Source organism: Zootoca vivipara, chromosome Z2 (genome assembly GCF_965207765.1).
Source record: "Zootoca vivipara chromosome Z2, rZooViv2.hap1.1, whole genome shotgun sequence".
NCBI classification, from domain to species: domain Eukaryota; kingdom Metazoa; phylum Chordata; class Lepidosauria; order Squamata; family Lacertidae; genus Zootoca; species Zootoca vivipara.
The window spans coordinates 39,075,607-39,089,142 of NC_142585.1; the positions used below are offsets into that span (position 1 = coordinate 39,075,607).

A 13,536-nucleotide genomic window follows, 5' to 3' on the forward strand; every position below is an offset into this window, starting at 1 on the left:
CAGTGGATCGCTCAATGAAGATGCGCAGCAGCCTTGAGAAAGGCCAAAGGCCCATCTAATCTGGCATCCTGTACTCACAGGCTAATGGAACGTCTGAAAGCGGGGCCCGCGCGCAACAGCGACTCTTTCCGCTCGCGGTGCCCAGCAGCTGCTATTCAGAAGCATTACTGCCTCCTGCGCTGGGAAGCTGTATATGCGCTCCTGAGCCAAAGCTGTATAGGATTGCAGCAGAAGAGGCACCTCTAGTTCTCGTGTTCGCCAGGTGCCACCGTGGGGATCTTCTTCCCCACCACCAGGAGACGCCTAGGGTCCAACCACGTGCACGCCGTGCGTAGGGAAGCGAGAACAAGGCGTTCGGCTAGGGGCACCTCGCCCTATCGGGAGCCTCCCCCAAGGTAGTACAGCAGTACAGAGGGCGGGCGTGATTTTTAATTTTATTTTTAAACGGCAACTCTACGGGAGGCCTCGGCTTGGTGGAGACGACGAGGCCAAAGGATTCCATTTGGGAAGGGCTGCCTGGGCGTGCGCCCTGGGCGCAAAGCGTAAGTCTCCGAGGGGCCCCTCGTGGTTGTGCTTGGGACGCAGGAGGCTCGTTCGGGGCGGGGGCCAGGCTCGCCCATTCATTCTCCCTGGGCCGGTCAGCGGTGCTAGGGAGGTGAATCGAGAAAGCAGAGCGAGCGGCAGTGCGGGCTCCGGGAGGCAGGGGGCTCTGTGCTTGCGCCGCGGCACCGGTGTCTTCTCCTCCTCGTCGGAGCGCCTCAGAGGCGGCGCCAGGCTCGACTCGGCCGCCTTCCTCCGCCCTCGCCCATGGCTCCCGCCGGCGGCCTCGGCTCCTGATGGGCTCCTGCGCTCGGTGCAACGGGCTGTTGGGGAGCGGGGGCTCGGTCTAGCGCGCCCGCCCGGGTAAGGATCGCCGCCGCCGCCTGCGGGCCCTGAGAGGGCCGCCTCTCCTTCCCACTTGCCGCTGCTTCTCCGCTTCTCCTCCTCCTCCTGTTCCTGCCTCCGCTCCCCGCCCTGCCGGGCAATGAGAAGCTGCTTCTGCTTGAAACGGGGTAGCCGGGATCAGCCGCCGCCAGCGCCCCGGGCAACAGTTAAGTGTCTCCCCTCCAAGGAGCCTTCGGGGCCAGGCCCGGCTGGCCCACCCACCCCCTTTACCCCCCACTCCAGACTGGGCCCTGCGCCTTCTCCTTTCCTCCCTGGGGGTGAGGGCTTTGCATTGCTTCCTTTCTCCCCCTCCCCACCTCATCCTTTGGTTTTGTGACCTCCCCCATCTCCAGACCCTACACACACCTTGTGTGGCAGGGGTGTCTTTTGTTGTAAACGGGGCTTCCTCCGCAATAGATCGGATGCTTCTCCTGACTAAACTGGATGGGGGGGGGGGTACTCAAAACAAGCCAACAAACAAACAACAAAACCTGCTCTAGGGTGGCTAGTGATGGTGGGGGCATCCCACAGACGCTTCCTTTCATTGTGTGGACACAGCTTTCCCATGTTCGAAATCCTCTGGGAGGCTGAGAATGGGTCTTGGTTTAAGGAAGAAATAAGTGATTTCCTGGTAGGGATTCATAACAATGGACTGGCCTCGTCTTCAGCCTAAATATCTCTTCCCATCCTTTGTCCATCTCCTGATTCAGGGGAAACTATAAGTATATATGGATCTCCCAAACAATCAGTAGATTCCAACCAATCAGTGGAAATCCAACCAGGCACATGCCATTGGGTCTACTCTGAGTAGGCCTAGCATTGGATACAACAGCCCATGTTATTTATCATGTCACATGCTGCTTTGGCTGGGTATTTACAATCCTCTGGCTACCAGCTGGTACCAACCTGCCATTTGTCGACTTTCTGAAGCACCATTGTATACTGGGTTGGACTGTTGACTGCTTGGCCTTGGCTGGTGCTCCCTACTTTGATTGGCAGCTGATACCCCAGTCCTTTGATGAGAATCTCTCTACACACACGATGACAGGTTTAACACAAGGGTTAAACCTGCCACCCACTGCCTTCTTGGTAGGGTGTGTTTCTGTCTCTCTGGGCAGAGCCACAGCATATATTCCAAGCACATTTAACAGAGAGCCCTGGGGACTGTAGTTTTCCCATCAAGATTCCCAGAACTCTTGACAAACTACAGTTCCTAGGATCCTTTGAGGGGGATGTCACAGGCTTTGAATGTGCTTTAAATGTATGGTGTGTTTCTTCCTTTTTTAAAAAAGGTGACAGTGTTAGCCCATAAGACAGGTCCATAGGACAATACATTTATGAGGTGAATACAAAAGTCACACCCTTGTGAGTGAGCTCTTGAGTTCTCCAGGCGAGGTCATGGTTTGGAGAACTTGTAGTCCTCTAGATGTTGCTGGACTCCAGCTACCATCAGTCCCAGACAACATTGCCAAGGGTCAGGGAGTAATGGGTATTGGAGTCCACCTGGAGGGTCACAGGTTCCTTATCCATGAGCTAGTTATCAAGCAAAGTAGGGAGGGAGGCCAGAGGGAACCAACTACCTTAGTGTTAAGACCATCAAGTCTGCATTGAAGTGGAATGTTGGAAGATTCAGGACGGATAAAAGCAAGCGCTTTTTCGTGTTTTTTCATGCAGCACATAGTTAAACTAGGGAACTTGCTCCCACTGGAGGCACCGATGACCATTAGCATGGATGGACCAAGACAGTAGCTAAATTCCCCTACTTGATCTTTTGCCGCCGAAGTACATTACAGGACCCTGCCCTTGTTGGAGACCCACAGAGGTGAAATAGATTCTTGGCCCCTCTTCCCTTTGGCAAGTGACTGTACTGATGACATGGCAACGAGATCGTACTGGCCTATTTACTTTGAAGGTTTGTAAGTGATGCCAATAAAGGTTTTGATACTGATACTCATTACCTTGGATGGCTTTAAGAAGGTTGGACATATTCATAGAGAATAAGACTGCCAATGAGTTCTGCTTCCACAGTCAGAGGCAGAGCAGTGCTTCTGAATACTGGTTTCTGGAAACCACGGGAGAGGAGAAGCTGTTGTGATTGGGTTCTGCTTGAGTGTTTTCCATTGGGGCATCTGGACGACTGCTGTACAAACGGTGCTGGACTAGATAGGCTGTTGGCCTAATCCAGCAGGCTCTTCTTACAGTCTTATGAATATGGATTTTTTTTCTCTTGTTCTTTTTTAAAAAACAAAAAACCTGTGCAATTTTTCATCTCTTTCCACCCCCCTCTTAGTTACCACTTCAGGTAGGGTGATTTCTACAACACCCAGCCCTAGTTAACGTGAGCCGTTTTAAAAACACATTGCAGTGAGATATATCAATTTTCTTTAATACCGAAAGTGTGCAATCTTGTAATGAACAGGACTTTGCACTTTGAAAGGGAAGCTTTATCATTTTTTTGAAGATAGAGTCACAGAGCTGTGGAACTCCTTGCTGCATGAATACAAAGGGTATTATTATTAAGAGATATCACTGTAGCATTTTGGGGTTGAGAGCTCTGCCCTAAGAGCACTTTAAACAAAGTGATAAGCCTTGCAGGAAATGAAAACAGCACCTTTGTTGGGGTGGCTGGTGTTGTGATTGCTCCATCTCGGCTGTAAAAATGAACAGCAATGTGCGGCTCCAGATTGTCAAGGGGTTAGAGCACTGTACTCGCAAATACAGTAAAGGGTCACTTTTTAGTTTAGAACAGGGTTGGCTAAGCTGTGGAGCTCCACATGTTTCTGAACTACAACTCCCATCAGCTGCAACCAGTGTGATCAATATTTGGGGCCCATGGAAGCTGTTGTTCAGCAACATCTAGAAAGGGCACAGGTTCCTCATCCCTGGTTTAGAAAAAATGATAATGGAAAGAGGGCGTGCCACATAAGTTCACAGAAATACAAACAGTTGTGTGTGCGCTTGTGCACACATACATACAGAGCAACATTCCTTTTATAAATCTAAAACTCAGGATCATTTGAATGAGTTCAGGGCTCTCAAAACTTAGCCTACTTTTTTCACACAAGGCATAATTGACAGTACGATTCTAAGCATGTTCATTCAGAAGCAAGTGTTGTTTTTGTTAGTGGGAGTCAGTGGCCACTAGTTTAAAGGGATTATATAGGAATTAAAAGTCCAGGCAGCCACATTCTGCATTAATTGAACTTCCCGAGGGGTCTTCAAAATACTGTATCACAGTAATCCAATGGTTGCCAGACCATGAGAACATACCTGTCCAGAAATGGTGACACAGCCAAAGCTAGAAAATCAGACCTTCTGTGACAGTCCACCTGGGCTTCTAGTGGCAATGCTGCATCCGTGGTACATACACCTGAGCTGGCATGTCTGTTGATAGCAGGCCTCTTCCACCCAGCTGTATTGGTCACATTAAACAGATTCTCAAAGAGAAAATGGCCTTTTAATGGATGGGGCTGTAGCTTAGCTGAGCTGTGCATTTTTGCATCCAAAGGTCCAAGCTTCAACCCCAGGCATTTCCAGGTAGGACTGGGAAAGAATCTTTCCTGAAACCTTGGAAAGTTGCAGGCAATGAGTTTGGGCAATTCTGAGCTAGATGTTTGCAGGGAGCAGATATAATTGTTGCCGGAGGGTGGTGGGCGCACAAACAATTAGCATACCACATTGTCCTTGTTCTGATGTTTCCTTAGGTCACATTCTTAGATCTTATGTTTAAAACACCATTATATTACTTTTTAAAAACACCTGTGGCTTCCTCCGTAAAATGCTGGGGACAGAAGTTTGCTAAGCGTGCTGAGAGCTGTTAGACTTCTAACAGAGCTTCAGTTCCCAACACCTTAATCTCCAGGTCCCAGGATTCTTGGGAGAAGCAGTGACTGTTGGAAGTGGCATAAAAGTGCTTTAAATATATGGTGTGGATGTGACCTGTATTAGATTCCTGTGGCTCAGGGAGTGGCAGAATACTCGAGCCAAAAATTTTAACATCTTAAAAAGTAGGGAAGGAGAAGCAGGGTGTCATCCAGGTTGAAGGCAATGTGTGTGACTTCCAAGGTGGATTGACCATGAGAAGAGTTTGGATTTGATATCCCAAAGGAGTCTCAAAGCGGCTAACATTCTCCTTTCCTTTCCTCCCCCACAACAAACACTCTGTGAGGTGAGTGGGGCTGAGAGATTCCAAAGAAGTGTGACTAGCCCAAGGTCACCCAGCAGCTGAATGTGGAGGAGCGGAGACGCGAACCCAGTTCCCCAGATTACGAGTCTACCGCTCTTAACCACTACACCACACTGGCTCTATGAGAGTGACATTTGATGCTGCTTCTTGTCACTCTTGCAACAAGTATGCCAGTTTGTATTGCAACATGAATTCTGCTGCTCGGTCCTCTTTGCTCCTTGCTGAGATACCAGCCATAGAACAGCTGGGTTTCTTTGGAGGATGTAGCCGAGTGCATCTGGTGTGGTTTTGTGTCATTGCAGGAAGACTTATTTCCTGGTGCAAATATGGGTGAGCAGAGTATTTTGAGGGCGCTGAAACTGCATTTCCTTTGCTCTCGCTCCAGGAAGCTTCACAGGAGGGCTTAAAGCTTCTGTCTGTGCACGGCTGAGTGACATGCTTCCTGTTTGATAACAATGCTGGTATCAGGTGTGAAGGAAATGATCGGTTTTCCTTTCCCCATTGCTGCATCTCCTTCAGCTCAAAGCAGAATTGACCTTGCAACATGCCTGTGGTGGGGCTGAACTGCTTGGAGATTTTCCAGGACCTGTTGAGTGGGGAAAGTGTCGTGGCTTAGGGAGCAGAGCATCTGGTCTGGCTCAGCCTAATGCAGCTTCCTGTGCCCCTGTATCTGGAAAGGAGCATAGCTCAGTGGTAGAGCATCTGCTTTGCATGCTGATGGTCTCGGGTTCAATCTCCAGGAACAGCTGGGAATGTCGTGATACCTGGAGAGCCACTGCCAGTCTAGCTCAGTTTTGACTGGGCATAAAGGCAACCAGAATGATCTGTGATGGAGTGACTCCCATGTGAGGAAGGGTTGCACTATTTGGGACTCTGGTTTAACAGAAATGCTAGCAAGAGGCTACATGATAGAAGTTCATTAGAAATAAGCATGGTTGTGGAGAAAGTGGGTAAGGGTCAAAGACAGTAATGCTTCTGAATCCAATTTGCTGGAAACCACAGGATGTTGCTCAAGAGCTGAAAAGACATGTATTCTCCCGACCGGGTAGACATGCCATTTTGCTATCCTACTTCCACCGCAGCAACTTCCAAAGCTAGGAAATCCATTCCTGGTTGCTCCTATCCTATGACAGTCATGGCAGCTTGCTATCAGTTGGATACGCAAGGAATTCAAGGACCCAGGAGCCCACCAGCCATGGCAAGGGTCTGCAGTATTTTGGCCTGCTGACTAGTTTGACTGCAGTCATCATAGCAGGGCTTAAGGACCAAAGGAGGGTTTCCCCCCCATTGCAGTAATGCATGGCTTTGCTTTTCTTTTTAAAGAAAAGTCATCCTGAAGTTGTGTATTAGACACAGTAAGGTCGAGACCCCTGACCATTAGGTCCAGTCGTGACCGACTCTGGGGTTGCGCGCTCATCTCACATTATTGGCTGAAGGAGCCGGCGTATAGCTTCCAGGTCATGTGGCCAGCATGACAAAGCCGCTTCTGGCAAACTAGAGCAGCACATGGAAACGCCGTTTACCTTCCCGCTGTAGCGGTTCCTATTTATCTACTTGCATTTTGACGTGCTTTCAAACTGCTAGGTTGGCAGGAGCTGGGACCAAGCAACAGGAGCTCACCCCGTCACAGGGATTCAAACCGCCTACCTTCTGATCAGCAAGCCCTAGGCTCAGTGGTTTAACCACAGCGCCACCTGGGTCCCTATTAGACACAGTACCCAGTGGCAAGTTCAAAAGATGGTAAATATTAAAATAAAACAAAAAACAAAACAGGTGGGGTGTTCAGGGGACCCAGCCAGCTGCTTCCTCTGATACCAAAATCTAACGGTCTGTGTAAAGTTCAGAACAATATTTATCTAAATCTCCCAAGTGATATCCGGTCTCTTTTTAGGTCTGATTTGGACACATCCTGTAGGCAGAATAATAATGCCCTTAAAGAGGCAGCTAGCAACAAGACAAAACAGCTTGTTTGGATCAATGGAAAAGCACCGTGTAGCAAGGAACAGTTCTTCGTGTTTGGGGTGTGTGTATTCTGAAACACAGGGTTTCTATGAGGCTGGATTTTCTTTTTCTTCTTCTTTTGCATTTTGTCTTTCTTGTGGACAATGGGTTAATGTTTTGCTGAGATTTTGAGCCATACCTTTCAGGCCAGGAAAGAGCAGCAATTCTGAAACCTTTCAACACCTAGGGCCTTCTTGAGATGACTGAAAATTACTGCCTCTTCCTATTGGGGCACCTGGTCGGCCACTGTGAGAACAGGATGCTTAACCATATGGGCCATTGGCCTGACCTAGCAGGCATTTCTTTCCTTCTAGGGAGTCTACCCTGCTACCAGGTCTGGCTGCTTGCCCTTCTGCCCCAGTATTGGCTTCTCTTGTCCGGCAGTGGTCCTACAGGGTCATAGGCAAAGAGAAGAGGCAATGTTTCCCATCGCCTGTTACCCAGTCCTTTTAATTGAAGATGCCAGGGATTGAATCTGAGACCCTTTGCCTACAAAGAGAGGCCTCTGGAAATAAAGACATAAGAAGCTCTCTTCCAATTATGTGAACATTCTAACATCTTAAAGCCATCATAATAACCTTTTGATAATCTTTCTGGCAGCTCGCATAGCTTTGTGTTTATGCTAAGCCACGGTTAGTTCATGCTAAGCTGCCACCTCTCCGTCCCATTAGCACCAGAAGCCCATTTGGTTGGTGACAGGAGACAGAGCCCCTTCTGTGGCTGCTCCCCAAGATAGGATTCCCTCCCAAGAGAGGTCAGATGACCTCCCTCCCTGTTATCCTTCTGACAGACCTTTGGAAACTAAGGAACAGACAGTGCTGACCACTGGGCTATCGTCAGGGCAAACTGTATTTTACTTGCTGGTTCTAAATGTGTTCCAGTGTATTTAAATTAGCTTGTTGTTATAACTTGATATTTTATAATAGATTTTTTAAATGTTGAAGCCCGCCTTGATCCCCAGCTTCAGAGAAAAGTAGAATATAAATACATTTGATATAGAAAAATAGAGGTGGTTGGCTTTTTGCTGCGTAACTCCTAAGTCTATGATCGGTCAAATATGAATGGATGGAGGCAGGATGCAGCAAAAGCAAGGCAGATCTTTATTTTTCTGTTGCAACAGAGCACCCTCCCCTCCTAGCAAGGAGGCAAGAGAGACCCAGAACCAAGAAGAAGCATCTCTTTTAAGGGTTTGCATTTTGGCGTGGAGAAGAGGGACATCTCTACAAACAGAAATTACATCACACATAAAGTGGGATTACTATGGCTCAAGCAGGCGAGCTTGTGATATTCCTGAGCTCTGTTGCAACAGAAAAATAAAGATTTGCCTTGCTTTCACTGCATCCTGCCTCCATCCATTCATTTCTGCCCGATCACGGACTTGGGGGACTCAGTTCCTTGGGGAGTTGGGCAGCAAAAGCCAACCGCCCCTATTTTTCTATATCACATTTAATAATAAAAATAATGGTTATGATTATGGTTGGGCTTAGTGTTAGATATGAGCTGAGTCAGTGTGCTCGAATGGACCCAATGGCCTGACTGGGCATGTCAGTTTCCTAGGTGTGCTGTTCCCGTGAGAGATAGTGTCTCTCTCTTACTGTTCACCATGCTGGAGATAATAAGTGATAATACTATGCATATGCAAATAGGTAAGCCAGTCCAAAGGGTCTAAGCAATAGGAAACCCAGAGGATTTGTTTGGGGGTGGGAGATGGGAGAGAGAAGGGGAGGGGGAAATGGGGCAAAGTAAGTGTGTGGGAAAGGCACGTTGCTAGTTAGCATGCAAGAACTTCACTCATCAGCATTAATTAGACACTGGTGTCTTTCCGCCACAAGTTGACTCCCCAAAATGGAGAAAAACAGAGTGCACAGTGGATGTAGATTTGAGTGTTCAGCGGCACCTGATATTTCCTCTGCTGGAAAGTGTGGGGTGGGCCCTGTTATTTGCTCCTCTATTGCACCCTCTAAGAAAGAGGATAGTTGCCCCCGCCTAGTACAGAAGGGCCTGAATTTTCTCCCTTTCCTCCCCCCCCCTCCATCTATTCCTTTTATAAAATGGGTCTTTGTGCGCCCAACGACAAAGTCCGAATTGATGCTGGGTTTCCTGCCCGTCCCCTGCCGCTTGCTCTGAGTCACACACCCACAAGAAGGCTTTTGTGCTTCCAAGCCGACAATGGCTTAGCTCTTTCTCTCTTTTTTTACTGCGTGCCCCCCCCGCCCCCACCGGAACCCAAAGACAGATTATTGTTGGCATCTTCTAACAGGGGTGGGAGAACGTAGTTCTTTCTGCCAAAGTACATCCAGGAATGCCTGACTTGGTCACTTGGCAAACACTGCCCTTTTTCTGAAAGATGGCCACTATTCCACTAGGCTGCTCTTTATCATTATTTTAATTTATTAAATTATTTCCATACCACCTTTTACCTGAGGATCACAGGATAGTTTACCATGTGAAAACACAAAAATACATAACATGATAAGCAACAACAACAAAAAACACCTCCCCCTGTTTAAAAGGCCATAGATTGTTTAATTAGCCAAAGGCCTGGGAGAGGAGGAATGTTTTTGCCTGGTCCTAATGATGTATAATGAAGGTGTCAGGTGAGCCTTCCTGGGGAGAGCATTCCACAAATGGGGAGCTGCTGCAGAAAAGGACTGCTGTCTTTTTGCCACCCACCAGCAGATGAAGAAGGGCCTCAGTTGATGATAGTTGCAGGGTTCAGGTTAGTTCACTTAGCCTAAAAAATGTGTGTGTGTTTGTTTTTTTTAAATGAGGGGTCTTCAGCCTTGACCAGCCCCTTGTAAGTCTCTCTGCCTGACTGTTAACCCAAAGTGTTCTTTGTCCCTAGATATATAGTGACTGGTCGATCACGTAGTAAGAGGGAACACACTGTGGATCAGGGGTGCGGAGCAGTTTTCAGCCATATTCACATCTGGGGGCTTCATGCCAAGGGTGGTCAGGACAGAGGTGAAAGTGGATGGGGCAACACACGTTAATTTGTACTGTTGTATTAAAGGCTGCATCACAGCAGCCAGGCACACACCAGTGGTTTCCACACACCATGTCTCTATCCTGGCAGGGAAAATGAGCCATCACAGTTCAAGGACACACTCCAGCCAGTTGCCAGCACTCAGGGTGAGGTTTGTAGCCTGGGTGGGGAGAGATCCTTGGGGATTGGATTGGGAGAATTTGAGGGCCTCACTTCACCTCCTGGTCCGAGATTCTCTACCCCTGCCATAGTTCTATGCGCTTTCAAGAGATGTTCCACTCACTATCCTTCACTCATAGTTGGGCAAGACAGGGAGAAGCCACCCACTAAGCCAGGGGTGAGGCCCTCCTGATGTTGCACTGAAGCTTTGCTGGGGCTGATGAGAGTTGTAGTCCACAGCTTCTGGAGGACATCACATTGACAGGCCTGTGATAATCCCTGACAATGTGTGGCACCTGGACCAGCCTTCTTCAACCCAGACTTTGTTGGAACTACAATTTGCATCATCTCCAGCCTGCTCAGCCCAGTGGCAAAGGATGATGGGAGCTGTAGTCCAACAACAATACCTGGGGACCCAAGATTGAAAGAACACCGTATTACAGGAGATACCATTGAACTTGCACCTGAATTAATTTTTGCTTTCTATGTTTATGGGACATAATAGGGATATCAAGACCAAGGACTTCACTTCGCATTTCCTAAATGCAACATCATACAGCAGTGAAAAACTCTGGATGGCCTAAACCTATCAGCTTGGTACCGAACAATTTGGACTTTAGCAATAATGGGAGAAAATCACATGTAAAATATGGGTTAGTCAAGGAAAAAGGTTACCATACTAATTTTACGCCACCCAGCAGAACTTTATTACATATGCATGCAGCAAAGACTTAACAAAAACACAGAACAATGGCAGTTATGGACATTTGGCAACACTGGGATTTTTCATCGCCTGAGGACATCATTGATATGCCATGTGTGTTGCACGTGTCTTTTTACTGTACAGTCATACCTCGGGTTGCGTCTGCTGTGGGTTGCGTTTTTTCATGATGCGAACGTGGTGTACCCAGAAGTGTTTACTTCCGGGTTCCGCCGCGTGCGCAGAAGCATTCTGCGCACTTCACGCATGCGCAGAAGCGCTCTTTCGTGCATGCGTGAAAGCGCCGCTCGGGTTGCAGACTTTTTGGGGTGTGAACAGCACCCTGGAACGGATTGGGTCCACAACCTGAGGTACCACTGTAATTCCCCCATTTTTTGGAGTGTTATATTGTATTGCTTCTTTTTTAAAAAATGTATTTTTTCTTTTTTGGATATATACATTTGTGGGTGCGGGGCTGCCTTTGGGTCACATCCCCAAGCTATATTTAAAGCCCATGGCTTGAACCTCTATGAATCTGAGAACTGTAGTTTGTTTTAAGGGTACTTGGGATTGGAGCTCTGTGAGGTGTAGACTACAGTTCCTAGCGTTCTTTGGGGGAAGGAAAATGCTTTAAATAGATGGTGTTGATTTGAACTTTAAATCTAAGAGAACCTGCGTTCCACTTTTGAATCCTTTTTATTTCTTCCTTGCATTGGTACAGGCATCCCCAAACTGCGGCCCTCCAGATGTTTTGGCATACAACTCCCATGATCCCTAGCTAACAGGGCCAGTGGTCAGGGATGATGGGAATTGTAGTCCAAAACATCTGGAGGGCCGAAGTTTGGGGATTAGTATCATGCATCATCACTTTATTGCCTGATTTGTCTCTTGTTAAGATCTGTGAGATTACGATTCCCCCCCACCCGTGGGTCTGATCCTAGTCACCTGAACGCAGCTCAGTGCTTTAGGTGAACTATTCTGTGCTATTTGCTTTAGCCAATGAGAGAGGGCCCAAGGCAGGTGCTCATTGTACACCTGGGGTCACTTGTCTCCTTAAATGGGGGCCCTTGCAATGTTAGCATGCTGTATAATGTGGGTGTAGCTTTCTGAGTCTCCAACCACATGGAAATGATTGCATAACATGCTGCTTTGGAACTGAAGCCCTTAGGCCAGGGCTGCAGGACCTCTGCTGTCCTTCACCTAAATTGGAGCACTAGGAAAAATTATTTATTGCTGTTTTCTCCTGCTCCACATTCTTTGCTAGATTTAATTGCCCCCCCCCTCGGGCTTTGTCACACAGCTGCAACCCCTTCTCCTATGATATCCTCCCCTGGAACTCCCACCTACTTGATGGTTCTCCTGGTACTTGCAGGGGTTGCAATCTTGTGTACCACTGAATGTTTCCACTCTGCTTTGAGGTCTGAAGCCTGTCGGTCTTGTTCTGCCTCCTTCAGGTGTGAGCTTTTGGGGGACTATTCCTTAAGGACTCTAGTCCTTAAGGTTTTCAGCCGGTAAACCCATTATTTGCAAATGGGGTGATATGCAGACCTGGGTGCTGTTTCCTTCTCCTTTTTATAAAGTAGGCTACCACCCTTGGGCGTCTTTTGCTTCTCTCGGATGAAGACCTCCCTGGGTTAAACATTCCTCAGGCAGTGTGATCCTTAGCTGAACCTAGTTGAAAGCCTATAAGAAAAGGGAGTCAGTTCAAGTGAGTCTTTATCAGCTGCAAATGCCACTTGATGAGTTAGGTGTGCCCAGCCCAGGGTGTTTATTTTGGCAGCCTCTTGCTGTGTGATAGGGCAGCCCATTGGCTTTTTGCCCGCTGACCTTGCCCTCGCTCTAAATCTTCTTCACTCTTTCAGGAACAGTCCACGATGCCTGAGGTTAGAGAACTTGCTGATGCCTTGCCCGATGTGCCCATGGACCCAATCACTGGAGTCGGGGTCGTTGCTTCCCGGAACCGAGCTCCTACAAATTACGATGTCGTAAGTAGGAAATGAGTTGTCTTGTATTCCCCCCCCCCCAATACAAAATCATAAACCTCTCTCCCTCTCTGAGTTTTCATGGCACTGAATCTGAATTATGTGGGTGTCGGAATTCTTTTTGATTTCGTGCACAGAAATCTGCAGGCATCCTGATGACTTGTCTCTAGTTGCTTCCGTAAGCACTGCTTGCTTGCTTACTTACTGACTCACTAACTTACTTCCTCGTATCCTACTAAGTAGTAGTTTTATAGCGTATGAGATTTTTAGTTGCAAGGCTCCCATCTTTTGCTCCGAGGTCTAGAGCTGTGGGGCCACATTCCCTTCTGGACAACTTCCCTGGGGGCCAAGTGCCATAGTGAGTGGGGCAGGTTGTCCCTGGCTTCCATGAGCGCACATGTACACCTTTCTGTTTTCCATCCAGCAATTAGAGTTCAAGTTTGCCTTCCTGCCAGGCAAAAATGGTTGGGTTCAGTGAGGGATATGGCCTTGGGAGGAGGAGGAGGAGGAGGAGGAGGAAGAAGAAGAAGAAGAAGAAGAAGAAGAAGAAGAAGAAGAAGAAGAAGAAGAAGAAGAAGAAGAAGAAGAAGAAGAAGAA

At 47.9% G+C, this 13,536-nt stretch overlaps 1 protein-coding gene across 8 annotated transcripts in view; it reads left to right on the plus strand.

Annotated features, from left to right (window-relative positions):
• The first annotated feature begins 210 nt into the window (after window positions 1-210).
• MVB12B (multivesicular body subunit 12B) overlaps window positions 211-13,536 on the plus strand; it is a 90,714-nt gene continuing 77,388 nt past the window's right edge. Inside the window, exons 1-2 of one of the 8 annotated variants that reach the window (XM_035113350.3) lie at window positions 211-395; window positions 12,819-12,941. In XM_035113350.3, coding sequence (XP_034969241.1) covers window positions 12,831-12,941 — 111 coding nt within the window. In that variant the 5' untranslated portion in view covers window positions 211-395; window positions 12,819-12,830. Of the gene's footprint in view, window positions 543-576; window positions 1,091-12,818; window positions 12,942-13,536 lie in introns of those variants that run through there. The other 7 variants (XM_088664935.1, XM_088664934.1, XM_035113349.3 and 4 more) reach the window with 7 other exon arrangements.